Here is a 26,537-nt window from a genome sequence, read left to right as displayed (position 1 = left end):
TCTCTAAAGACTCTGGCTCTTCCCAATGTGATCCCAGCTGAGACCGTGTCCAACATGTCTCGCCGCAAGCAGGGCAAACCCCAGCACTTAAGCAAACGGGAGTTTTCGCGTAAGTTTTTCTGTCTTTACAGCTCAAATACTTAAATAGTTTTAAACTGAGTTCACGAGACGCGTCTCTTAAGACGGAGCGAAGCGCGTTTTGATGTTGAGTTGCGCTTCGCTATGATTCTTAACGCGTAAAGGTTGATTACGCATGTATGTGTGTATATGAATGCATGAAAGTAAATTAGACATGATTTGTTAGCTTTTTAATAATTAAAAAAAAAATCAGTTAGGAAAATTCACCTCTGAGTTCACATTCCTATTGGATCTTTTAAAAGCCCAAACTGGTTTTTACTCATTGTAGACTTTGAATTAATACATTTGTGATATGTAACCAGTTATAAACGTATTATAGATCCCATCTAATGTGTGTTTACAAAAATCAAATCAGATATCTACATTTCAGAAAGTATATTTTCCCCCTCAATTTCCTCCTTCGGTTCTTGAAAAGCAATTTTCAAGAATTGAAACGGGAATCTAGATAACTAAGTTTTGTTTTTTATTTAGAGAAAGAAAGGTATATAGCCTACAAATCTGGTTTTATGCATCTATCATGTCAAACCTGTTAAAACCCCAGCCGAGGCGATCAAAGAACCTCAAGTGCTGCGTGTCAAAACCTTAAAAACTTAAAGGCCATTATAAATGATCAAATCTGCATGACCTCCGTATGAAAGTGAAAGTTTACCCTTGTTCTAGTTGGTTTTAGTGTTGTACCTGTATTTAATTTGCGTTTGAGCGTGTTCTCTGATACGGCATCTTGTGAAACGAGTTGCCGCTAGGGGGCAGAAAATGAACAAATGAGGGTCCATTCCGTTCAAGATGAGACAGTATATACTAGGTGAACTTGAACTTGGTCTTCTTTGCCTTCTCTCATTTAAGTGTCCACACATCTCCTGTTCTATACACATATACAGTGTTTTTTATATAAACATTGCTTTGGAGTACATGTGGGCGGCCAATGACAAAAATGTCCAAAATGATAAAAAGGAAATCTGTTAAAGATGTAGTGTAAAACTCATGTGCCATGGATATATATATATATATATATATATATATATATATATATATATATATATATATATATATATATATATATATATATATATATATATATTCATTATGAATTGGTAAATAAAAAAATAAAAAAAGTAAAATAAAAAAATATATATTTTCAATGCTATAAAAAGCTAGTATGCGAGTATGCACCTTGAATGATCAAGGGTATATAATATTTGAGTAACTTAATATATCCTGGAAAAAAAAACAAAAAAACGCCTCATTATTGACACATATGTCTTTTAGTCATTGCGTTTATCATGTATACAATGTATGCAATAATAAATAAGATGAAATATTACCCAATGATGGAGAATGGTTTAAAAGTGTTTATAGTATTGTGTTGGAAACTCTCCTGATGTTTCACAAAGAGGTTTGAATTACATCTGTTTGTGCAGCGCAAGATCTGATCTGAGGCTTTGAGGATCTTAAGCGTGCCTTGGAAGAAAAAAGAAAAGCCATAAAAGAGGATCGATTAAAATATTGAAGCGTGTTTTTTTTTAGTCTTCGTCAGAAACTCTGTTATATTGTCGCCCCCACCTTTTCTCCCACGTGACCTGACACAGAATTAGGGTTAACCTACCACCGATGGCAACAATCTCTCTCAGCCCAGTTCAGACGCATGATGTGGTTTTGATTGCTCTTTCATATGTTCTGGCTGTCCTTCTGGGAACTACCCCACATACTCCCCTCAATAGCTAACCTCAGTTCAGAGGATTCCAGCACTTTTAACTAAATGGGTTCCAATCATCTTGCAGTCAAATTAGAATCTATTTTTTGATTCTCTGAGGTGTTGGGTTCATTAAGACGTGAGATTGGCAGGATAATGAACAGGGTCATGCAACTAAAGTGAACAACCCCCTCCTCTTTACCATTACTGGGCAACCACTGTTTTTCTCTATGTCTTTGGTTTCTCATCTTCTCTGCATCTGCCTTTCATTGACTGTCTGTATTCCTCTGATAGAAGTGTCAGCATTTCAATAGTGGATAGATGTTAACGTCTCCTGGTGCAAATGCAATGGCGTTGCAAAACCTCACAAATTTGAATATAATTGTGCCTAAATCAGTATTTATTTATTCTACATCCCTATGACACCTGAATGCATGTGACATAGTAACACCTCTAACACTATCAACACCTCTTCCATTTATATGGAAATTAATATAATTATCACTTACGGCACACATATAATTAGTCATTATCAGGTTTCGCTATGGATATCACAGGAAGTTATTCCGCCATATCTCACACCTCCCTTTCTGCGTTTCTCCTACCGTAGCCGAGCCCGTGACGGCAGATATCCCAGAGGACGGGGAAAGCCATCCCAGATCGGAACCATCCACCCCTAAAGGGGATCAGGACCTCCTCACCTGTGGTCAGTGCCGCACCAGGTTTCCTTTGGCTGACATCCTGGAGTTCATCGAGCACAAACGCAGGCAGTGTCAAGGACGCCTATGCATGGACAAATGTTCAGACCTGCCACCGTCGCCTCCACCCGCAGGCCTGAGGCGAGCCTGCGTCCCTGTGGAGGTGGCAGTTCAAGTTTCGCCCCACGGAGAGGAGCATTTAGCCTCCACACCGCACGGATTACGGCCCAAGCAGGAGAATTTAACAGGTAGAGTAACAGATGTTTGCGTTGAAGCGAAGCTGTGAAAGCGTTTGCCAAGTCGAAACCTCCAATTCGGAGAGCCTTGATGAATACCATGTCTCTAATAGCCCACTTTCCGTTTATGATTGGTCCTTGTATTTTGAAGAAAAAAGGAACTTGACAGTGTAAGTGGATGAATATAGTGTCCTTGCTGTCAGTATGAATGGACATTCTCTCAGTTCTCTCATGTGGCTTTCGCAGATGTTGCTGTGTTTAGTGTGGTTTTTATAAGGTCATATCCTACTCCAGTAATGTAGCTCCAGAGTGGTACATTCATACTTATTAAAAAAGAAAAGAAAATAATTTTCAGCTGTCCGAAACAACATCTGCCACAGGTTGTTACTGATTCTGATTCTGTTACTGATTTGTCATTTTCATGATTATGAGAGAGCGTTTCTCTTTGTGTTATCCGGTATCCGGAAAGAGGAAACACATGCAGCATATATCTTGATATTATGTTGCAATTATACATTTAAAGGGGGATAGTTCACCCAAAAATGAAAATTCTGTCATCACTTACTCACCCTCATTCATGTCGTTCCAAACCCATAAGACTTCCTTTCATCTACGGAACACAAATGAAGATCTTTTTGATGAAATCTGAGAGCTTTCTGTCCCTCCATTGACTGCTACACAACTACCACTTTGACGCTTCAAAAAGTTCATAAAGAGATCGTAAAAATAATCCATATAAATTGAGCGGATTAGTCCAAATTTCGATCGCTTTGTATGAAGAACAGATTGAATTTAGGCTTTTATCACACATCAGTTGTGGTAAACAGAAGCTTAAGCATGTTCGCTTGACGTGCGAGAACCAATGAGGTTCATTCTCGTGTTACGCAGCACGTTTGAGCTTCAGCGAGAGCCAATGAGGTTCATTCTTGTGTTACGCAGCACGTTTGAGCTTCAGCGAGAACCAATGAGGTTCATTCTCGTGTTACGCAGCACGTTTGAGCTTCAGCGAGAGCCAATGAGGTTCATTCTCGTGTTACGCAGCACGTTTGAGCTTCAGCGAGAGCCAATGAGGTTCATTCTCGTGTTACGCAGCATGTTTGAGCTTCAGCGAGAACCAATGAGGTTCATTCTCGTGTTACGCAGCACGTTTGAGCTTCATCGAGAGCCAATGAGGTTCATTCTCGTGTTACGCAGCACGTTTGAGCTTCAGCGAGAGCCAATGAGGTTCATTCTCGTGTTACGCAGCACGTTTGAGCTTCAGCGAGAGCCAATGAGGTTTGTTCTTGTGTTACGCAGCATGTTTGAGCTTCAGCGAGAGCCAATGAGGTTCATTCTTGTGTTACGCAGCACGTTTGAGCTTCAGCGAGAGCCAATGAGGTTTGTTCTCGCGCTACAAGCAGGTTCGGTTGAGCTTCTGTTTATGTTTGCTGATCAATGTTTATATGTGAACAAAAGTCTAAATTCAATCTGTTCAGCGTATAAAGTGATCAAGTCTCTTCAGAAAATTTGGACTAAACCGCTCAATTCATATGGATTAGTTTTACAATCTCTTTATGAACTTTTTGAAGCGTCAAAGTGGTAGTTGTGTAGCTGTGAATGACGATTTCATCAAAAAGATCTTTATTTATGTTTTCGAAGGAACGACATGAGAGTGAGTAAATGATAACAGAGTTTTCATTTTTGGGTGAACTATCCCCATAAAGTACACAAATTACGAATGCAAATAAATTTTTTAGGGCTTCCACTTTAAAATGGAAGGCTGTTATCAGCAAGGCTTGAGGCAGACAAACTTTTCTGTTTGAGTTATGAGTATATTATAAGTGACGTCACATTGGGGTGAGGTTTAGTAAAACATCTACCCATCTTTCTACAGTTGATAGTATCAGAAAGTATTTTACAATGTCCTTGTTACATGTTACATACACTTACTAGTAATAACAGTAAATTATAGATAATTAATTACATGCAACTAACCCTAAAGCAAACCCTAACCTAAGTAAGAGCATGTTAAATAATATTACTGTTACATACATAATTAACACTGTAACAAGGACAACCTAAAACAAAAGTGTAAGCAAAAGTATTTTTCAAGGATCTCTCAGGACGTCCAGTGTTTACCCATCCCGGTCCAGACAGGTCACACATGTAAAGCACATGCGTGATCCGTCGCGTCGTGCAAGCAGATGTCCGTCACAACAGATGGAATTCTGTATCGGCTGTAAATGGTGAATCCGTTGAAGGTTCACGCTTGGAGAGATTTGCATGATAAATAATTTAAGATATGCATGTAGACACAGCAGCTTTTAATACCCCCCCCCCCCCTTAACAACACCCCATCACACCCCCATTTTATTCAAGTCTGAATGCCCCTGAGCGGCCAGACGATGAGTTCAGGCAATAACCCCTTTCTGCAGACCTCCCTCCCCCAGCGCCTTATCTGCTATCTCTCTGGGGTTATTTTCTTAAGTACATCCATGTGAAGCCATTTTCTCTGAGGCTGATATAGGGGATCCCATCTCATATCGTTGTTTAATAAGCGCTGTAGCGTCTCCTGGTCCCCACAGGCATTAGAAGTGGCTGTTCATTATGTAAACACAAGGAGAAGAACTTTGATGTTGAGTTAACTACAAAATGGTATTGTGCAGATCATATTTACATTGCACGTTAACTTTGCGTAACTAATAATTTGTCATGAAATGGACTCATTCTGTTATGTTATCCGGTGTCTGCTGGTGTTCTTGGCCCTGGTGTCTTGATGTTTTTGGCACTGATCCACTATTCTCTTACCGGGGAGAGTTATGGATCATTAGCTGGAACAGAGCAAGTGGAACGGGAGACAGGAAGTTTGGGGATCCCCCAATTGTGCACCATCACTGAGGACCTTTATAGGCTCCTCACAAAAGAAAAATCTTTTTAAAATCTCTTTTTTTTCTCCTAGACTGCAAAGAGAATAAATGGAGAGGGTATAAAAACTTTTACTGAAGTCTTCTTTTCTCCTGCATGAGAAAAAGACCCTAGCAATCTCACATTTGCCTTCATTACTGTTTCAAACAAGATCTTGACAATGTCTCAAATTGTACTCAAATTTATCAGTGATTTCAATATGACCTCAAACATTTCTTATCAAATTCTCCATGATCAAATTATTTGAGCGGCTAGCCACATTAATGTTTCATACCTATGTACTCTTGAGCAATGAAGTTTTCCTGAGTAGTTTGATGCTACACAGAGGAAAGGTGATGTTTCTTATATTTATGTTGAAGAAAAAGTGTCTGATCTGAGCAAAAGTGTGTTTGTGCGAAAGTCTGTCTCGACGCAACATGACAGCGTGTTTGACTTGGCAAACGCTGCCAAGGGTTCCCTTTCAGTGGGCATATGGCAGGACATTGGCACAGAGCAGACGGGAACGTGTATTGTGGTGAAGTTTATATATTTGTAGCTGACATGGCATTTCAAGCACTAACAGCAGTGTCCTGCAGTGTGACATGCATACCATTTTGTGTTATTATTATTTTGAATGCAGGTTTACGACCTCATTAGAGGGACTGCATGGAATATTAGTACTTTTAAAAATCCCATGTCACAACAACACGACTATTTAACCCTCGCATGGCAGTCAAAAATGGCCACATTTTTTAATTTTATTTAAATGAAATGAACGTACTCTATTTTATTTTGCATTTTTAGGGGATTATATGGTATTAAAATATATTTATGCAGTAGTTATAATCCATTTGTTCACTTTTTGTGCTTGTAACTGAAATTTCTAGCTTAAACTGGCATACATTTCGAATGCTTTGGAGCACAGACTTAAGTTTGGTCTTTTTAAAGGAGACACTTGGCAGATTATTGCTGAAGTGAAAAAAAGTTTACAAGTGAACAAAAAAAAGTTATAAAAGTTTATTGTTATGAAAAATGCACAAAAATACTATTTTCAATTTTGACATATTCCAAAACACGTTTTACTCTAAAACTGCGAGAAAATCAAAGCCATAGATGGAAACAATTTGTGTTCCAAATTTTGATATTTTAATAATTGATACCTCAAAAAACAAGCTTTTCTTTGGGTGCAGTACCAACGTTTTCCACTAGAATTAGTTTTTTATTTCCCATTACTTTCCATTGAGGTACATTTCTAACTGCTGACTTGATTTTGTGTGTGTGTGTGTGTTTGTGTGTGTGTGTGTGTGTGTGTGTGTGTGTGTGTGTGTGTGTGTGTGTGTGTGTGTGTGTGTGTGTGTGTGTGTGTGTGTGTGTGTGTGTGTGTGTGTGTGTGTGTGTGTGTGTGTGTGTGTGTTTACATAGCAAGTGCCAAAACCTTTACCAAGTTTCGTACCATTCCAACGAAGTAAAAAAATCGCAAAAAAAAAACAAACCGTTTCGGTCTAAAATACCGAAGACCACCAGAGGGTAAAGTGAACTGCAAAAAAAGATGCTTAAAATAATGAAAATTGTTGGAATGGAGACGGTTAAATCATGTATAATACTTATTTTCATAAAAATGTGCAGTGCATTGATACAAATTTTGTTTGCATAGCAGAGCTTGCAGTGCGCATGAAAACACATTTATTGTTGTGGACACACACACATATCTCCATGATGTGTGACACTCCCCTTTCAGCATGAAGCTATGCAATCATCAGATCTGTCAGGATCATATGATATTTTGACTCACCTGCATGTGTGTGTGTGTGTGTGTGTGTGTGTGTGTGTGTGTGTGTGTGTGTGTGTGTGTGTGTGTGGCCAGCCAGCTGAGCTGTAGACACTTCTATTTAGTGTTTACCTGGGGAATACAAAACTGCCTGCAGCTCTGTGTTGAAATATTATTGGTAATATAAAATATACAGTACAGGTTTTGTACTGTACAAGCTTTATTTTTCACCAAAAGCATCAAGCATGGGTATAAAGCAGTAAAAATTAGAAGTGTAAAGTTAAATGGGTTATGAGAAATGGGTAAATGTGCTCTTTTAATCATCGATTTATATCCCCTGAAGGAAAAGATTTTTTACTCGTGCAGTAGATTATATATATGCATGCATGTGTGTGTGTGTGGTCTGCAGCTGGTGTGTCTTATCTGTGTTCTATAGAATGAGATAAAGACCCAAGAGGCCCCTCACTGTCTGTGTCTAGGGTCAAAGTCTCTCTCTGTCTTGGTGTCTTTCTCCATCTACATTTTATTTTTACTTCTTTATTCATGCTTTTGCATGCAAACTCAATTTCTTTTGGGTCAGCTGGTTGCACTGGAGTTGAACGACATCTGTAGTTTTGCTACATTGTGAAATGAAACAAATTTTGATTTGTGAGGGAAATAATACACATCTGTAAAGATATTTAAGACTCTGCTCTTCTGTCTTTGAACATTGGACTTTGGAAATGGCTATAGACAATGAATAGGAGGGCAAATAATCATTTAATAATATGTAAAGACATCAGCTGTTTAAAGCACAATACAAGTAGTTCTGTAAAGAGGCTGATTAATTCGTTCAATTCTTGAGTATTTAATTTTGCTCTTTTACTGCAATAGAAGCACTGAAGTGGAATGTAACAAAATGTTTAGTCTTTTATCTTGGGAAACATTCTCTCTCTCTCTCTCTCTCTCTCTCTCTCTCTCTCTCTCTCTCTCTCTCTCTCTCTCTCTCTCTCTCTCTCTCTCTCTCATCCCTCTTTCTCACTCTCTTTCTGAATCTCACTGATAATATTCTGTGGCTCATTTGAATTTGAAGCACTTCTTTAATCTTCAAAGCCTTGATTGCTTTATGAATATGCATGGTACATGCAGACTTTAGTTCATTACCTTGTTGTAAATTCTAATGACCATCAGTCCCTCTAGGTAATTGCCAATTATTTTGCATATTTGATTAGCCCATTATGAGTTCATTCAGTTGATATGCGTCAGGCAAAGACGGACTGAGTCGCTAGAGAAATAAAAACAGATCAGGACTGAGCTGTGCACAATTAAAAAATGTTTAGAGTCTTTTATTCCAAGTCTCACTGTTTAAAATAGTATTTTTATATAACAACGAACATTGCATAAAATTTAAACAAACATGTACTGGATTCCCTTGTAACAGTCATGAGCCAAAGTCATAAATGATTGATCACTCCAAACAGAATGTAGTTGGATTAGTGCTACATGATGCCTCATAATGGATTATTTAGTGTTTTTAAAACGTTAGCAGCCTAAAGGAGATTGAGGTAGGTCGTTGATGTGTAATTCAATGTGATGAATCTTTCATGTATACACTGGGTAATTTGGTCATGATTCCAAGTTCTAATGCCCAGTACACATTGTACGATTTTGGGCTGTCCCAGACGAAAGATGACCAATCGTGGCGATTTCTGTGGTCAATTGTGTCCTGGTCCCGGTCTTGCGACCAAAGATAGTCTGCTGTCATTTTCTGACAGTGTCATAAATTTAGCATGATCATCTCACAGTGTGTTTGCTGCTACGACCTACGTCTACTGACTAGCCACTAAAAATGCAACATGAAATGGCGTATTGATTAACATATTAACATGGCGCTAAAACTTAAAACCTCAAGTTTTACCTCAATTTGCAAAATTGGCATACCAAGTTGGCCTCTTTTCCCTAGCCATGACCACGTTTATATTCTCCTCTTTTTTCCACTGCATATAAACACCACAATTGCAAAAGTGTGATTCATCTTGCTATATTTGTTCACCACTAGCGCATGCTGATGACGTTTTATTCTTCTATACGAAATTGCGTCGTAGCCTATGATTCAATAGGTGTGATCATCTTACAGTTTACATACATGTTGTACCAAAGTTTATTAGATACATGTCGTACCTTAGTGATTTTTAATGATTTTATATAGGATTGCCGAAATCACAGTCTGTAGAAGGCACAAAACATTAGCAGCCTAAAGGAGATTGAGGTAGCTTGTTGTTGTGTAATGCAATGTGTGCTATGATGAATCTATCATGTATGCATTTGGTACATTTGGTCATGATTCCAAGTTCACAACACAAAGTTCAACCATGATAAATTAAGTAAGGGTTAATGCCCGACGAGGTGTTCATTATCAGGTATTAATGGACGACGGCGAGGCGTGAACCGTCCGACGCGCAGCAGAGTCCATTAATACCTGACAATGGACACCTCGAAGGGCATTAACCCGCTTATACCATGGTCACTTACGATAGAAAGAAATATTTAATCAATTAATAATACTTTAATGTGTTTTAGAGTAAAAATCGTGAGGGTTTTTATTTATTAAGTCGAGCGCACTATTTAATATCACCCATATACAGGCGTTGTCAAGCAACGTGGCCACAGCGACCCGACCGCAACAGTTGATCAGTGAGTTTGAGCCAGCGCAATCATTTAGAACTGTCATCAGGCAAATTGACGGGACGCCTTTCCTAGATGTACATTATCACTTTTTAATGGACACCCTGCAGCCAATCAGAATCGAGTATTCACCCAGACCATGGTATAATCTGAGTTGAATGCACAACTACAATATTTGAATTTGAACGTAAACAATCGTATGTGTCTATACTAAATGTGTCTGTTCTGACTACAGAACAAAATACTTAAGGTTAACATGTTTGTAGCTATGCAGCTACCTGAAGTAAAACATGTCTGATTTAATGCCACAGACATTTAAAGATAACTCTATCACCCCCTTGAGTACCGGAGGTCACAGTAAAGCAAGGACACATTAAGTTCATGCACACATTAATTATGCTGGAATATTTCAGGAATATATTCTTTTTTACTTTATTACGTTCATTCCATCACGGTTACCCCAGTGTAAGGATTATTTAAGCACTCATGATACATTTAAGAAATCAGCACCTGTGTTTCATTTGAATGTATGATGCACTGCAGCTGGCGCTACCTTTATCTGCCCCATCACAGGTGCTGGCTCTCCTCCGGAGCCTGACTTAACCCTGTGTCTATGTCATGGGGTGTGAGAAGAGGCCGGCAGGGAGGCCGACGGGGACACAATGGGGGGATTGTGCTCAGGGCGGGGGCTCGGAGGCTGAGGCAGCCCTGGCTGTGGCCAAACAGGTCGGGCCAGACAGCATGATAGATGGCTTTGTTTAAGGGTCCCGGGGTGGGGCCTGAACTTGAGGCACTTTGTTTATCCTGAATAGAGCAGGGGGGAAGATGCCGGAATGATCTATGTCTCACTAGCTGAAGAGCTTTAGAGAGAAGGAGACAGGAAAGAAGAGAAACATCCACAAAAAAAAGTGACCAAAACAACCCAGAAAACCAGACAGACAAAAAGAGAGAAAAAAATGTAATTTACTCACCTGCAAGGTTTGAAATCCTTCCAAACACGTCTGACTGATTTTCTTCCATGAAACAAAATATAGACGTTTTTATGAATGCTAATGCTACTCTCTTCCATTCATTGAAAGTGGATGGTGACCAAAATTTAGAAAATGACAAACAAAGCACCATAAAAAAAAAATAGTCCATATGAATCATCCATATAATTGAGAGTGAATGGTAACCAAAAAAGGCAAAAAAAAAAAAAAAAAAAAAAAAAAGGCCATAAAAAGTACCATAAAAATATAGTTTTGATGAATGTTCACGCTATTCTATTCCATAAATTTAAAGTGAATGGTTACCAAAACTCCAAAAGGCAAAAAAGCACAATAAAAGTATACAAAAAATAGGCAATATGAATAATCAAAATGATAACTTTGTTCAAGGAACAGACCAAAATTGAAGTTATTTACTAAAAATGTTGTACCATGGTCACTATTCACTTTCATTGCATGTTTGTTGTACAGTCTGCAATTAATATCTTCTTGTATGTTCCATGAAAGAAATAAAGTCATGCAGGTTTTGTTTGTATTTTTAAAAGAACTGTTCCTCTTAAAGACTGACAGATATAGAGAAAGAATGAGATAAAGGAAAAGAAAGTGACTGAGGGAGAGCAGTGCTAGCTGAGCATGTGTTCTTTAGGTTAACGGAGGGTCAAGTCGAGAACTGCCGGAGGGGGAAGGGCCGTCCTCTCACCCTGATGGTGGCTGTCCATTTCTAGATCAACTTGGCTGAGCTCCAGGTCTTTTAAATCTGACAAGACCTCATGCGCACACACATATGCAGCCCTCATACCTGCCGTCTGTATCTCGAATGCCACTAGGATTGTTTTTGTTTTTTTCTGGCCCGAAGGCAAACCGAGGTGCTGACTTTTGGACTGGTTCAAACCGGTTGGCTGGCCTCGTCTTCACTTGCGTGCCTCTGTTGAAGACAATTCACAAAACACATGCATACACACAGGAAAGAATACCTGAATGAACCTCTTTTGAGACTGCAAGACAAAGAAAAGCAGGATAGTCGAGAGATATACATTGTGAATGGAATATGATGGGTGTCATGAAACCGTTCAGTTGTGTATGGAGGCGAAACATGATAAATGCAACACGGACAAGCTCATTTGAAGTGTGAAAACCACACATTTGTAAAAATGTCTGTTTCGCATCGAGATGGATAAATATGTTCCTCTGCACGCTCTTCACTTGTCTATCAGTTGACCCACACATTTGCATATGTATTTATGCAGATTTTTGAGGGGGCTCTCACACACAGCAGGGGTCTCTGAGTGTCACGGTTTCTCAGTGTGAATTTGTGTCTTTGTGTTTGGTTCTGTTGGGTATGTCTATGTGTGTGTGTGTGTGTGTGTGTGTGTGTAAACTTGCTAGTTTATGTCGGTCTGTTTTCTCAATCTATCTGTTTTCTCGATCTTTCTGTTGATGTCTCCTTTTACACATTCTCTATTTCATTATGTGTGTGTGTTTATATGTGCCATACTGCGTCTCTGACTTCTCAAAGTGGGCCACAACTTCCAGATGGTGCTCTGTATCTTTGTTTGGTAAGCGAATACTTGAGCTGTATGACGGCCTATCAATATCCCCTCTGAATGTGAAGAGACGCTGGCTATACATTCACAATGTTCTCTTTTTACAGCCGTCCATGAATAGTTCTTCCACATCTCTGTTTCTATCAGATGTGATATATTTTTGTGAAAGTGTGGGTTAAACTAGCCAAGGTCATCCATATCAAGATGGAGGTCACTCAGATGTGTTCTCCTTGTCCATTGACTTCTTCCTCAATTCTAAAGAGCTCAGGAAACAGCCATTACGGTTGGGAAATAGTTTGACCTTTCAGACTGTGCTCCCTGACAGAAATGCAACTATAGAATTACTTTTCCAAAATCACTGAGACAAAAATGTCCTTGAGTTTTCCTCTTGAAAGCACATACATACAATCTTGGCATTCAGCTGAGATGTCATGGCTTCAGACCTTATCTTAATAGATCACTTAAAAGTAAAAATAAAAATAATTTACTCACTGTCATGTTGTTCTAAATCCGAATGACTTTCTTTCTTCATTAAGTACTAAGTTAGATGTCAGAAAGAATTTTTACACTGAGAGTTCACACTCTTTCTCTACAACAAAAGCATACAGTACAGTGACTAAATCCAAAAAGCAAGCATCATAAATACAGAATAATGATTCTGTTCAATGTAAAAAATTCTGCATATGTACAGTATATGCAGGTCAAATGAGATTTCAGAGTTGTGGCAGAAGGAATGGTTATCAGAACAGACTTTTGGTCTATCCCAGCAATAGTGTAATTTACTATAATTATTCTATAATTTACTTCAGAAGACTTGGAATATTGTATATTCCAAATATTATATATATATATATCATTAAATGTCAAAAGGGGAACTTTTATTTCAACGGCGCAGAGAGATTTTTTGAAAATGCCATAATAGGATTATTGAATTAAGAATTTGCTATCTAAGTATACTTTACAGTTAATTTTCCCCCCAAATCAATTAATTTTCAATTATTTTAGTCCATGTTGTATGTCAAATAAATTTAAATTGTTAACCTATATTATTTTCTATTTTAAATATCTCTCTAAGATATCATCATCGGCCATCAAAAAATATATATCAGCTGCCCGCTAATTGTAATTTTCACCATATAGAAAATAGCGGCATGAACATTAGTTAAAACATCTAGTTTTGTGTTTTATAAGTCTTTAATTATGTTTAGTCCCTGGTTTAATGCCCTTCTTTCTTATTTGTCTTTGACATCCCTCCCTTTCATTCGTTAGCTCTGACAAACATGAAATACAGTGTCCAGAAGAGCTATCTGTCTAGCCAGGGAGCAGATGTCCCATCATGGGCCTGAAGCGTCTCACCCCGTCAGCTGTCAGCGGCCCGAAACAATCTTTGAGCTGAGAGAGAGCGCCGGTCCAATTAAAGAGGTTAATTTGCTATAGCACTTATCTGTCCATCGATGTATTTCTCTCTGAATCAGCCTCCAACTCTTCTCACACCAGTCTCTCATTCTTTTGAGTATTTGCTCCTCTCCCTTTCTTTCATTATACCTCTCATACGATCCCATCTCAGACCCTTTGTCTTAAAGTCCCTTTCTTTCCACTGTCTTCTCGTCCCTCTTTCTGTAGTTTGTTTGCCTCTCTTGCATTTGAGCAACACACCGTGGTGACATTATGGCTGTAACAAATTGAGCACTTGTAGAATGCAGGCATGAAACAGTCACAAAGCTTCCATTCAGCGTCTTACCGACTGAACATAAAGGCCCATGACAGTTTAAGTGGCGTGTTCAGTTTGCATGTGAAAGCGTGTCTACTGAAGTTTACGGCTAGAAAGAGGGTTTGATGAGAAGGTTGAAACAATGCATGTGTGTGAAAAACAGACTGACAGTGTTACGCGCTTTCATCGTTGGGGAAATCTGTCAAATCATGTTACGGTATGGTATAAACGTGTTGACGTGCATAGATCTTGCACTGTTTGGCATGTGATGTTTGTGTGCCTACATGGAGTCTCTTGTAGCTATACATGTGACTATCGTCTGGCAAAGAACATTTCAGTGCAGCTACCAAACAATGTTTTAAGGGCCATTTAGAAGGGCTGGTGCATTTACAAAACCAAAATCTGTCCAAGTCCAAACTCTGATCCCCCATGCGCCCATTTTCTCCTGTCATGTCATTATCGTCTGGATGAGAATGGATCATCTTCTCTGTCCCCTGCCCTGCTCTGTGAACCCCTGCCCTCCAAGCCTGTCAGAGTGAACTATCGCAGACAGACACACACAGAGACACTGTCACATGCACAAAGACACATATAAACCCAGAGGCCCATCACACTGAGAGGACAGATGCCCTCGTTGTGGTGTTGAGCCTCCTCAGGATTTTCCTGTCATGCATTGAGAGTACACATATGGAAAAGATGGTTTGCAAAGAAAATCAAATGTAAAAGAAAATTCTAGTTGTATGATTTAAAATTTCGAGGACCTTGTTTCGGCAATTAATCTTGCTTTTGTTGAGTCTATTTGACTTTTTAAGTCCTGGTACAATCTCCCTCACAAAACTATGTTAGTATCATAGTATTCTGATATCAAATGGTTAGGCCATAGTGCTTTGATATTACTGAATGAGAACCATATTCAAGGCAAGTTTATTTATATAGCACATTTCATACACTATGGCAATTCAAAAGTGCTTTACAGAAAATAATTAAAATAATCACAAAATAAAAGCAAGGAAAATTAAAACGGCTATAAAAGAAATGAAAAGAGATATATGATACAGTTATAAAGTGAATTAAAAGAGTAAAGAGATGATACATAGATAAACTTCTCATCTGGCAAAACACCGGTGTATCATATTTTTCACAACTCCCAGTTTTACTCTGAGATTTTCCCACCTCGAGTTCACTGCTCCATCATATTAATGTAACATGTTACATATGGTTCTCTTAAGGAAGTAGTTCTCAACCACGGGCCTCAGCCATCTTCCAAAGGAGCCTCAAGATGCCTAAAAAAAACATTTGATCATGAATATATTAAAAGTCTCAAACTCTAATCTAAAATACCATAATCTACTGTATCTAAGGTAAATTATGCTATAAATGCCATATTAGAAGTCAAATTTATAGCTTAACATACCTCAGAACAACAGAAAAACATCTATATATAAGTGCATGTTGACATTTTCTATTGAAACTTGGAAACACAGAAGTCTCACTTTCAAAAAAATAAATAAAAAATAGTCCAGTGGCTTGTGATTTACATTACATCTGTGAATTGGGATTTGCTCCTAGTTATTAGTAGTCCCATAGCTCAAACCATAAAGCATGGTGCTAGGAACGCCAAGGTCAGAGGTTCGACTCCTAGGGTGCTCATCCCGATTTCGCAGAGGTAGACGCGTTCCTGGGTCAACATATTTTGTTGATCCTGGAACAACATTCCTGTCTGAAAACTTTATTCTAACCATATCCCTACCCTTAAACTTAACACTACCCATATGTTATCATTAAAATCAAAGGGAAATATAGGTGAATAACACCGATGGAGAAGCCCCTAACCCTGATTGTAAGCCTAAACTTGACATAAACTGTAAATTCAAATTTGATTGGTTGATTGGAATGTTGTTCCTGGATCAACAAAGATGTTGATCCAGAAATCAGGTTCTGCGAATGCATGGTCCAAAAAAACCTTGAATGCAATGTAAGTCTCTTGTTTGTGAAAAAAAAGTGGTGTTTGTGGGAAGGATATTCTCATATTCTCATTCTAGATTGCCTTTGAATGGATACAAATTTAGCATTTTCATGTCTGTGCATGTAAGATGAGTCTTCAATATGTGGTCCATTTGTCTGGACCAAAAAGGCAAGAGAGATTTTAAATGCTTATATATCTGCTCAGTTTGTCAACTTTTTGGGAGTACATTAGCATAAAAATGACCTCAAAACTAACACACTTGTTCTAAATGAAACAAAACTTCAATTTTGATTACATGGTTTTAAGTGCTATATCTATATGTGATTTTCCCTTAGCCAACAAGCTGATGAACGTCTGTTGTGCCGCTCTGTCAAATACTCTTCCGCTTGGCTCCACCACTCACTGAGTTGTGACCCTTGACCTCAGCGGGGCCGTGTATGTGCACGGTCTTGCCAGCGCCTCCCTGGAATGTCTGGATTTAAGGACTCTTCTAGTGCGTAGCTAGAGATGGTGTGCTGTCCTACAGCTGCCTGAGTATAAATCCTGCTGTCACCAGAGGGCCAAAGCTCTCCTTCACTACCCCTTCTTTCGCTTGCTGTTTCTATCTCTCTCTTCCACTTTTCACTCAGTCACACTACTTTAGTTAACCACACAAGTGTCTCAAAACAGAAATCTGTGCCTCCTGCTCTGTGGTGAATAAGGAAGCTTTTGTGCCTTTGATTTAACGTCTTCAGAGCTCATTCACGGCTGTCGAAAGAGTTGTACGTGACCACACACACAGATGAAACTCTCCCACTCTTCAACGGGAAAAAGCAGACAACTGGTTCACCCTGTACTTCATGAGGTTAAAAAATGTTGTTGACATCCGTTTACATCAGCTAGCAGACCTGGTGAAAACAGCCCCCTCTCTGTGACCTCTGACCTGCTACAGTCTCTCGAAAGTATGTACTGTATAAGAGCTGTGATCTACAGGGCTCAAGACAGGTTTCTGGCAAGAGCGCACAGGTAACATTCCAACTCCGTTTGAAATTCCTGAGCTGTAGGTTGTTAAAAAGGTGATTTATTTGTTGCTAGGTTAATTAATATTCTGTCGTTGCGATTGAAATGTGATAGCCGTGACAGATACGATTCTTCTGCCATCTACCTCAATCTTTCATGACAAAACCAACCTACAATGTTGTAGATCTTTCTAATAAGCAGTTTTCCTCAAAGAACATTCATCCACAAAACATTTTGAATCATTTTTTTAGACTTGCTATTTGGATATTTCAGAAATTTCAGTATTCAGTTTGGACACACCTTGTCTTAACTAGGCGACAGACATAAAAAGTTGTCTCTCCATGTTAAGTGTCATAACCAACACACTCTCATTTCAGTTCGTACCCCACAGTAAGGTTGGACCTTCATGCTTGCTTTTTTCTATAAAAAAAATTTAAGTTTCTGTACGAATCTCATTGTACGAATTTATACAGAATTGTCACCTCATAAAATAGTTATGTTTTCTCATGAGATCAGGTTGGTCATAACCAGCCAAGACCACATTAAGATGTGATTGCTTCGTATTGCTCTGCAGTTACGTGTAGTGAGGACAGTTAAATTACTTGTCGCAGGAAGCCTGCATGTTGAACCTGGTTGGGACAAGGTAGAGGGCTGCATTGGGATTGAGTCCCGCCGGGTCCCGCGGGACCCAACGCAAATCTCGCGGGAGCGGGCGGTTTGAACTTTGCTGCGGGCGGTAATGGGCGGCTAAAGAAAAACACTGCGGGATCGGGAGGTAGCTAGCGACATGATGGAGATGTCAATAATGGCGCTTTTCCACTACACAGTACCAGCTCGCTTCGGCTCTACTCGACTTTGTTTGGTTTTCCACTGTGTAAAAGTTGTAATTGTATCTGCTTCCAGGTACTTTTTTTCGTATCACCTCTGCCGAGGTTCTAAGCGATCTGAGGCGATACTAAAATGTCACGTGAAAACACGGCAGACTGCTGATTGTTCAGAGAGAATCATCACTATTCACTGCATCATCATTGCACGCGCCAGACGGAGTATCCTGAATAAAAAACAGCAGCGAACAGCGAAAACAAAACCATCCAAAAACAGCACACTCGATTTCCTCCATTGTCCTGTGTGTATGTGTCCAGAATACATGCCGGCCAGGGAAACGAAACAAACAACCCCATGAATCTCTTTAATAATAGCAATACAAATATGTGTTTTTTCCTGCGGGACGGGAGAAGACACAAAATCAATGCATCTCTATTATTGTGCGGGAATAAATTCTCAGAGTTTTGCGGGTGCGGGCGGGAGTGGACATACATATTGCGGGAGCGGGCGGGAGTGTAACACATACGTTGCGGGAGCGGGCGGTAATGGTCAGAAATTCGGCGGGCGCGGGCGGGAGCGGGATGAAGAAAACAGTCCCGCGCAGGGCTCTAGGACAAGGCATTTGTTTCAGAATTTGCTGGCTATTTTTACCAGTCTCCTCATTGATGCTCAAAAAGCAGTGGCGGTTTGCAGAATTCTCCCATCTGCTACCATACCACGATGCAGATCAGAACATATGTATCCAATTAAGTAGCAAAGCAGAGAGCTGGAATCCAGCTTGATGTCAGACACATGAAGAATTGGGGTGAGTGTGGCCTGTCTTAGCCAAGTGATCAGTGCATCCATCTTACAGAAGCTTATTGATGGGAAATGTTTCGGGTTGTTCAGCGTGTGTTAGCGCCATTACATTTGAGTTAATGTTGGAAGGGTAGTAATACTATGTCTGCTTGAGTGTAACAGCTGCTTTTGGCTTTCATAACCCCCCTTTGTCAAAGTCACCTCCTGTAGCTAATATCGAAATCAGTTACAGTAACATGGCTTTTCAGCTTAACCTGTTAACTTCAGTTTCAGCTTAACCTTTAGCTTATAAATAAGTTGTGCCGCTAGCATAAGCAAACGGCACTGCAAGAATAAAACTTCATCCATCACCCATTGGTTTGACAAATAGGTAGACTAACAGTCTCAAACTCCCACTAGTGGTTGAGATACAGTAGCAATGCAATAGCTATTTGGGCGAATCAAACTATAAATGACTTTCATAGTTGTCTTTGCATATTTAAGTCGGGATAACAGAAATCAAACTATTTTATTCTAGCTTGATTTACTACATCACTTGTGTCCAAGATGCGCCAGATGGGAAGCCTTAAATATTGACCCTGTGGCTGTAATGTGAATTGGGAACACTGGTCTTTTTGTACTGGTCCCAGTACCAGCGCTCTGCCTGAGGGGGGCTTCCTGAATGAGCCCTCTGACTAGGCCTGACTATCACATGCCCATTTAAGCTTGTAGTCCTCTCATAGATCAAGAGAATGCAAAGAAAGGAGCAGGATGACTTGAAATAATCTTTGTTGAGCAGTGTGGAAATGTTGGTATGGTGGTGAAGTTTAGAGCTAAACTGGACCCCTCATTGTACACTATTCATCAGTGCAGAAGGCCATCTGTGTTAAAGGAATTTCAGGAACGCTTTACAGTAACAGTTCTAAATAAAGCAGTAAGCCACTCAACTCCAGAGTTATTGCCAACGACAACAGCAGATATTTAATTATTAATGTACAGTTGTGTGGAGTAGGACTTTGGACCAATGACATTTCATTATGCAGGGATACTCAAAAAATCGACAACAAGTCCTATGGTTGTCCTGATTGTGTCTGGTTTAGGCAAAAACTCAGATTGACATGAAAGAGGCTTTTTCACTGCTTTATCATGCCATACCTGGCTGGTTACAGTTTTAGCGTGAATCTCAAAACTATTTGTGATTTTACCGCGAAATGGCCAGTTAGCATATAAGAAATTATAGTTTTCAAAATGAAAATTAAGCCTACTTAAGGACCATTTTGATTGCTTTGCTTTCTTACATTATATATAAGCATATTTTCCCCTGCATTATCTGTCTGGACCCTTTACTTAACGTTTATATATATATATATATATATAAATAAATATATATTTAACTTAAAGATTTCTCTAAACAAAATATAATTTATTTATTTTATGTAACGTTACAAAGCTAGTGGAAAATCTTTCATGGTTTGTAGCAACTGGTGCATTAATGTGGTAAAATAGTTTAATTTAATGTTTTACAACAGTTTTAAACGTGGCTGAATCTGTCCGATTTTAGAGTCAGAACTAACCATTTTCCATTAAGTATTTCATAAGAACGAGATTATTACTTGTAGATGCTTGCTGGAGTCAGAGTCAAACTGTCTCAACCTCACTTTCCTTTCTTCTCTGGTTTTCTATCATCAGTGTTTGCTCTGTCTGTGGGACAGTCTTGTGTGCTAACAAAACTTCCACCTCTGCCCTGTGCAGACTAGTCTAGTTCATCTTTCCTAAACCTCTTTCTTTTTCTCAGACAGTCACCTCCCCCAGTCGAGCCCTCCGCTCGTCTGTGGGCTTTAAACGCCATCCCCTTCACCTCTCCGTCTGGTCAACTTCTTTTTGTCTGTCCGCCTCTTTAATGTGCGTTGCTAAGGTGACTGCTGACCCATTGCTTGGCTCTCTATGAGAGGCCCCATTCCAAGATGGCTACCCTCCTCAACCCCCTCAGACACTTTCAATTTGCAGTGGGGGGTAGGGTGTGTGTCCAGCGCTGGTATTGAGAACACTGGAAATTAAACACTTGGGCCAACACATGTTTATGGGCACTGACAAGAATATACCAGCTGCCTGATGAGCGCATTCTTCCTTGTGACCAAGCATGGTTTTCTCACCTTGTCCCTGGAGTATCCATATGGCATTTGGACCATTTCATTACATTGATTTGAATATGAGAATAATCATGTCTAGATTAAACTCGGGTCAGGTGTGAGGGCACAGATGCTTGAGTGAAGTGTAATTATTTTCTGGTAAATTATGCGTAATTGTAGCCTCATCGCCTCATGAACCTCAAATATTAAATCTTGAATGTTTTTACGGTGTCATATGTTCTGATCTGGGCCTTTTAAGTACAAAGTTCAAGTCTTTGGTTTCACATTAATGCTTATCTGTGAGTGTATTTAGGACAAGGACTGTATATTAAAGGGTCTGAGTGCATGTGCTGTTACTTGCATGCGGTGCTCTGCTCAGATACCTGATGTAACCTAAAGTGCAACTCTTTACAAACGTCAGATCTTCAAAATATATTGTATATAATATATTGATTATTGGTCATTTGCTATGATCAGTTCAAACACAGCTCATATGCATCAAATGGATAATAAACCTTGTACAAAAAATGTTTAAACAACTAAAAAGTGTAAACAAGCCAAAAAAAAAAAAAGTCTTGTGAAAGTCTTATACCTCAAAAGAAGACAAAAAGTTAGAAGTGTGATAGATTGTAGAGCAATAAAAATGTCCTGCACACCACTCTGTCCTTGAAGTCAAATAGGTTTTTGTCTGTGGTCAGGCGCTCAGTGCAACACAATGAGTCTGACCAGGACAAAGAGAGAATAACCAAGAGAAAAAGAGAGCAAGAAAGTGAGGAAAAAACAGACTGCCCCAAGCTTTTTGTTTGATATGAATAGAATTATATAATGCTGAAAATAATAACTTATAAATGCCTAGAAATCTTTGATTTATCCTAGAAGAGGTTATTTTGCTGATGTTCCAAGCAGACACAAAACAGTTCTTTTCTATCCTTTTCTTAAAATCTCAAATGCCGAAAAATTGTTTTGCCATACCTCCCTCCCCTCACCTTTTAGCATATCACCAAAGAAAATGTGATTGACTGCTATGTGCTGAGAGGAACAAGGTTAAAAGTAATCAATAAGTCGCCCTCTCAGACAAGGCCACCAAGTAATAGCTGCTGTTGGTGAGGTGGGTGTTTTAAATGTCAGCGACGCAGGATGATTATATGTCTAAGGAGAACACTTACCTTTTTTTAGGCTGTTTTCATTGCCTCAGTTTGATTGCCTGGTCCGAACTTGGGTTTGATTTCTACCACCTCCCCCCCCCTGTCCTGCACTTCTTTCACATTTTATTTTGGGGCACCACTGTATTTGTCTTGTTGGATTTACCACTAACTTTACACAGAATGAAACAGCTTTTTAGCTGCTGCAAATGCATTGCAAGACATACAAAGAATGTGAACAATGCAACAATTAGTTCACCGCCACAAGTTAAGATGGATTGCTTTCATATCGGTTAACATGAACTGTACCCCAGATCATCTTTTGAAGTGGATTTGGGTGTTTTTTGCTGCTGGCACACTTCTGAGTTCGAAACCTCTTTTTCATCAAAAAACGAAACAAACTTACATCTAAGATCAAATGAGCTTGGATCCCTACCAAAAGTTACATTTAATAAGCTGTTAAAAGACAGGAAATGGGTTACCTTTATCCATTTAATTTTTTGTCATGTACATTAGAAATCCTCAACACAGTATGCTAGTTATGTTTTTGGAAATCATAATCAAGCAAGAATTACCTTAATAGTTATTAATATGTAAGATTGTGAGAAATCAACAGTTCTGAATTTGCTATGCTAGTCATTTTAAAATATTAAAATATAAGCATTGGCCTTCTCGTATGATTCATGTGATAATGGTACAGTATATGATTTAATTGGAGTAAGCATGAGAAAAAGAAGGCAAAGAGAGCTGCCTTTTTATGACGGAAAAATCTCCAGAGGAGGTCAAACCCCACACAGGTGGCAGCAATTAACTGTAATTTTTGCAGATTGTAATGATCCATAATTTACCAGCCTCCTCTTGCATCTCTTATGCAATAAAAAGTGTTTTGATTGGGTATATGTTTTTTGTTCTCTCTGGCCTTTGTGTCAGATATCTCAGAGACAGGCGAGGCTGTTGATATTTGAAATGATGTGCGTGCAGAAACTGAACTCCCTTCCATTTTCAGCAGGTTGAGTGTAAAATGTACAGTTGGGATTTATTATGTCAAAATATTAAGGCAAGAGCATAATTGTATAAATAATAACAATGTAAAACATTTAAAACATTTTACATCAATTTATAACCTGTTAAACAGCATGAATTTGGATGATGGATGTAGTGGCTAAAGCTCTAGTTTAGAGAGTGAAAGGTTACTGGTTTGAGCTATACCAGAAACAAGACATGAGCTGTCACCATTGTGCCCCTGAGAAAGGTACCTTGACACTGGTTACTCCAAAGGGATTTTCCTTGTAATAAATGTGCTGGTAAATGTGTCTGATCAGTTTGTACTTTCTTGCTGCCTTTCTATGGTGAATTCTTACTGAGCCTTTGTTGTGGAAGAGGAATATTTCCTAAATGACAACTGAATTTTTCCATCTGCTTATGTCTTGCAGAAAAAGATGAGCCCAGCAGCTACACTTGCACAACTTGTAAGCAGCCCTTCAGCACTGCTTGGTTCCTACTACAGCATGCCCAGAACACTCATGGTTTCCGAATATATCTGGAGAGCGAACCTGGAAGCCCATTAACTCCTCGAGTGGCCTCCGCTCCGGGCATGGGTGGTGACTGTGCCTCACAGCCACCACTGCATACAGCCCACCTTGCAGACACTAGTCCCTATAGCCTGATGAGGATAGCCAACAGAGATGGGTCCTCGATTCCTAGGGAAGGCCGATATCCCAGGACACCTCCACTCTTTAGTCCCCCACCACGGCATCACATGAGCCCAGATGATCTGGCTTTGGCCCCCCATCACCCAAGCGCCTTTGACAGGGTACTGCGTCTTAATTCGGTACCCTTGGACTCCCCATCTATGGACTTCTCAAGACGACTACGGGAACTTGCAGGCAACTCTGCTGGCTCCTCTCCGCCCATGTCACCCAACAGGCCTAGCCCTATGCAACGGCTGCTGCAGCCATTTCAGCCAGGGGCATCTCATTCTCCTTCTGGACCTCATTCAACACCCACTGAGCAAACGCCAACCATGCCAACTCTGAAGGCAAAGTCTTGTGAGTTTTGTGGAAAGTCTTTTAAGTTCCAGAGCAACTTAATCGTCCACAGGCGCAGTCATACCGGAGAGAAACCTTACAAGTGCCACCTCTGCAACCATGCCTGCACTCAGGCCAGCAAGTTGAAACGCCACATGAAGACTCATCGGCACAAATCCTCCTCCACTACCTCCAAATCAGATGATGGCCTTTCAACAGCCAGTTCACCTGAGCCAGGCACAAGTGATTTGATAAGCAGTGCCACCAATGCTCTCAAATCTGTGGTGGCTAAGTTTAAAAGTGAGAACAACGGCCTGATCCCAGAAAATGGTCAGGAGGAAGATGACGAAGAGGAAGAGGAAGAGGAGGAAGAGGAAGAAGAGGAAGAGGAGGAGGAGGAGGAGGAGGAAGAAGAGGAGGAAGAGGAGAATGAGAGTGAGGTCGGTGAGAGGAATGATATAAACTTTAGCTTGAGCCTAGAAGGTGCACGTCACCATGAGAACAATAGACAGCGACACAACAAAAGTGTGGAGGGAATTCAGGACTTTCGAGATGCCCTTAAACTTTACAAACGAGGGGACCGCAGATCAGCTAATGAGACGGGTGGCGACGATTCCCCAAAAGAGTCTGATCAAGCCAACGAGAGATACGGACAAATCGTAAATGGAACAGCCTCCTACCCAAACGAAGACCTCTCGAGGAAACTTCTTGCCAGAAGTCCAGGATCTGACAGCCCTCTTTCCAAACGCATCAAAGTGGAAAAAGACCTTGATCCTCCAACTCCTACAATCCCCAACTCAGAAAACGTGTACTCTCAGTGGCTGGCCGGATATGCCGCTTCGCGCCAGCTCAAGGATCCTCTCCTCAGCTTTGGGGACTCAAGACAATCACCTTTCGCCACCTCTTCAGAGCACTCCTCGGAGAATGGAAGTCTCAGGTTCTCCACTCCCCCTGGGGAGTTGGATGGAGGGACGGCCTCTGGGCGGAGTGGCACCGGAAGTAGGGCCAGTACACCCCAAACTGGTCGACCCAGCTCCAAGGATGGTCGGCGTAGTGACACGTGTGAGTTTTGTGGCAAGGTCTTCAAAAACTGCAGCAACTTGACAGTGCATCGCCGCAGCCACACTGGCGAGAGGCCGTACAAGTGTGAGCTTTGTAGCTACGCCTGTGCTCAGAGCAGCAAGCTAACACGGCACATGAAGACGCATGGACAGACAGGCAAGGATGTTTTCAAATGTGAGATATGCCACATGCCTTTTAGCGTCTACAGCACTCTGGAGAAGCACATGAAAAAATGGCACAACGATCAGCCCTTAAGCATTGAAATTAAAACAGAGTAAATTTTATGATGTCTTTCGCAGTCCTAGAAAAATATTTTAAGCACAGTGTCAGTTAATTATGCTGGCCGAAAATTTGGCCGAAAAAGACTCTGAGCCTCTCTAATGTGCAATAACTTAATGTTTTGTACTTCTTTTCTTACTGGTTGGCATGTTTTCGTGTATTAGCTTGATTGATAAGGATTAGCTGTGTTGCTGTTGTTACTGTCTTTTATCAAACAGGACATTTCATGCTGCAAACAATTAATTTTTACATATCATACCTAGCTGTATTTTGTCATTTAAGCCTGTAATCTTTTGACTACCTACACTCACACTGGGGTTTACACTGTTCATTAGGGGTATAGACAAACTGTAGGGTTACCAAGGAAAGTTTGAACGGTAACATTTTACTAAGATACTAAAAAAGTTCGAATTTTTATTGTCGCTTGTGAAAAAAGAGTGCCTTGGGTGTGCCATTTGCCATAAGCCTGGGGATATTGTTCAATGCAAAATTAGGTCTTGCATCAAGTACCTATTGTGAATTTGCTAAATGCAGGAATCCAGCATATGTTCTTATGTATATAACTTACTAGTATAACATGTTGTGTTCCTATAAGTATGATTATTTTGTTGGCATCTTCATGCCTTTTGGCTTGGTGAGATTTGGTGAGAACGGACAGGTACATTAGTAAGTTTTCTTTTAACTTAGGGTCTCATTTCTTTTTTCTTTTTCTTTTTTTAGAAGGTATCCCTGAAAATGTGTTTTACTCAGTAGATAGCCAGTTTATTGGACTATACTGATACATTTCTATTTGGTGCATGTGACATGGAACATTATGTAAATATGTACATTTTTATAGAATTAATTTCTTGACAGGGTCATCCACGGAAACTTTAACATATAGTCCCTGAGTAAGCTGTTAAAGAATTGGCAGGATTGAAAATCCTTTGAATTTTGAATTAAGCTCAGATTGGCTAGAAATAGAAGTAGTTTAGCAAGACCAGTTATGATGGAGCAATGCAGGAACGTATTTC

General features: G+C 39.8%; 1 protein-coding gene across 1 annotated transcript; it reads left to right on the top strand.

Moving 5' to 3' along the window:
- Positions 1 to 25,523, top strand: bcl11ab (BCL11 transcription factor A b; the record flags this gene model as incomplete). The annotated part of the gene is made up of 3 exons (XM_081381427.1): positions 1 to 109; positions 2,439 to 2,774; positions 23,590 to 25,523. Exons 1-3 carry the CDS (start codon positions 55 to 57, stop codon positions 25,521 to 25,523), a joined length of 2,325 nt encoding a protein of 774 aa, XP_081237553.1. The 5' UTR covers positions 1 to 54.
- Between the last annotated feature and the right edge of the window lie 1,014 nt (positions 25,524 to 26,537).

This window comes from Scardinius erythrophthalmus, assembly GCF_964197995.2.
Source record: "Scardinius erythrophthalmus genome assembly, chromosome: 12".
Lineage (NCBI taxonomy): Eukaryota > Metazoa > Chordata > Actinopteri > Cypriniformes > Leuciscidae > Scardinius > Scardinius erythrophthalmus.
This window is presented reverse-complemented; position numbering and strand designations above follow the sequence as displayed.